The sequence below is a fragment of the Gadus chalcogrammus genome, chromosome 4 (genome assembly GCF_026213295.1).
Source record: "Gadus chalcogrammus isolate NIFS_2021 chromosome 4, NIFS_Gcha_1.0, whole genome shotgun sequence".
NCBI lineage: Eukaryota > Metazoa > Chordata > Actinopteri > Gadiformes > Gadidae > Gadus > Gadus chalcogrammus.
Window position 1 is genome coordinate 5,598,881 of NC_079415.1, and position 2,500 is coordinate 5,601,380.

General features: G+C 60.5%; 1 protein-coding gene across 1 annotated transcript in view; it reads left to right on the plus strand.

Moving 5' to 3' along the window:
• Positions 1-449: 449 nt before the first annotated feature.
• Positions 450-2,500, plus strand: part of LOC130380496 (pleckstrin homology domain-containing family A member 5-like) — a gene marked incomplete at its 5' end in the record, with an annotated part of 24,786 nt that continues 22,735 nt past the window's right edge. Inside the window, 3 exons of the mRNA XM_056587721.1 lie at positions 450-584; positions 855-970; positions 1,355-2,423. Of these exons, the coding sequence (XP_056443696.1) occupies positions 450-584; positions 855-970; positions 1,355-2,423 (1,320 nt within the window). The remainder of the gene's footprint in view (positions 585-854; positions 971-1,354; positions 2,424-2,500) is intronic.

The window sequence follows — 2,500 nt, forward strand, 5'->3', positions numbered from 1 at the left end:
GTTTGTCAGGCCTGAGCAAACGCTAGTTATCCTTACTGCAGTCCGGAGCAGTACCTGAATGAGAGTGAGAGGTCTCACTCTGTTGTATAAATTATTCTCATATATGAATGATGAATCCATGCTGCATTAATATTCCAGATTTGGGTGTATTTCAACTGCTCGGCTCGATTACGTTTTCCTATTTCTCTATTCTTTTGGATTCAATAATTCATAGCGAGAGAGCATTCATGTTGAACGCCCCCTCACCTCAACCTCCCCACTGTTCTTATTCTCCTTCTGTGGTGCAGAAGGCAATGAGGAGTTCATCTCTAACACACTAACCTCCTCCGTCGTTCTCCTTCTGTGGTGCAGAAGGCAATGAGGAGTTCATCTCTTAACACATTAACCTCCTCCTTTGTTCTTATTCTGTGGTGCATAAGACAAGGAGGAGTTCATGTTCTCCACACTAACCTCCCCCCTCGTTGTTCTTCTTCTGTGGTGCAGATGATAAGGAGGAGGGCATCCTGGGTAGCATCCTGCTGCCCAGCTTCCACATCTCCATGCTGTCGGTGGACGACCACATCAGCAAGAAGTACGCCTTCAAGGTGAGGGACCGGACCCCAGGGATTAGAGACACCGGCCTGCTCTGAGCGCACACACACACTGACGCACACAGTGACGCACGCACACACGCACGCAAGCACTCACACACGCACGCATGCACGAACGCAGTCACTCACTCACTCACACAAACATGAAGAAGGGCCCATACACACACACACACACACGCACGCACAGACTCACACACATGCTCACACGCACACTCACACAGACACACTCTTCAACTAACCTACCTCCCCCTCCCTCCCCCCCAGGCCACGCACCCCAACATGCGGACCTACTACTTCTGCACGGACACGGCCAAGGACATGGAGTCATGGATGAGGGCCATGACGGACGCCGCCCTGGTGCACTCTGAGCCAATCAGACGGTGAGAAGCCTCTCCCTCTCTTTATCACTCTCTCTCTCTTAATGTCTTTCTCTGTCCCCCTCTCTCTCTCTCTCTCTCTCTCTCTCTCTCTCTCCAATACCTTAAATTTAATTGGAATTAAATTCAATAAAGCTTTGTTGGCATGACATTTAAATGAAAAACGTTTTGCCAAAGCATTGAAATTAGCTAAAAGACAAATTAATAGAGCAAATCAATGACATTAAACATGTCGCAGACTGATTGTGGAATAAAAAGAAGCGGAAAACAATGGATTACATCTGACTCTCTCTCTCTCTCTCTCTCTCTCTCTCTCTCTCCCTCTCCCCCCCCTCTCTCCCTCCCTCCCCCTCCTCTCTCCCTCCCTCCCGCCCCCTCTCCCCCCAGACTGGACAAGTTAAAGCTGGACCCCCGCTCCCCCCCGGAGCTGAACCACCTGATGAACCACCGCTCCCTGACGCGGCCCGAGGTCCACAACAACGAGCGGAACCGCGAGGCGGTGGTCCGCCATCACTCCATGTCCCGGCTGGAGGACCGCAAGCACCACCCGGCGGCGGGGGGGCGGGACCACGCGGCCCAGGGCGGGGGGACCAACCACCGCTCGGGACGGGCGCGGGAGCGCGAGTACTACACCCTGCAGCGGGACGGCGAGCGCTTCGTCCTGCAGAAGGGCGGTGAGCGCTACGCCCTGCGCAAGGACGGCGACGGCTTCTCCCTGCAGAAGGACTCGGCCCCGCCCCCGGCCACGCCCGCCCCGGGCATCGCCACTCCCGCCGCGCCTGCCGCGCCCCGGGACCTCAGCGCCGCCCAGCGTGGCGAGCTGGAGTCGTACGCCGCGCAGACGCTGGACGACAAGTACACCGTGGCCCCGCCCCCCCGGACGCCCACCGACGGCGAGGGGTACGGCGGCCCCGCCCAGGACGGCGAGAGGTACGCGCCCGCCCAGCGGCAGGCGGCGGAGCGCCCCACGCCGCAGAGGGACCCCGCCAGGGGCCCCCCCCGGGAGGTGAGGCGGCAGCTGTCCCTGAGGGAGACGGGGGACCGCTACGGCACCATGCTGGGGGGCGTGCACGGCGGCGGCGGCGGCGTGCACGTGGTGGACCGCTACGGCGGGCTGAAGGAGCTGAAGAAGTACGCCACGCTGCGGGAGGGCGATCGCTACGCCGCCGCCGCCGCGTACCGCCAGGCGGACGGCTACGCCACGCTGAGGGACGTGGGCGGCGAGCGCTACGGCTTCCCCCGGGACCCCGGGGGGCCCGAGCGGCCCCTCACCAAGATCAACAGCATCAAGCTGCAGCCCGCCCAGGCCGCCGCCATCGCCGCCGCCGTCTCCGCCTCGCGCCAGAGCCAGGCCGCCGCCCACGGCCACGCCCACACCCTCGGACACGACCACGCCCACGGCCACTCCCACACCCTCGGACACACCCACAGCCACGCCCACACCCCCTGTCTGCAGGTAGGAGGCGTGCAGCGATCACCTGTTGACTGAACCATGTTTAAAAGTGCAGTATGGACGTTCATCTTTTGGAAATA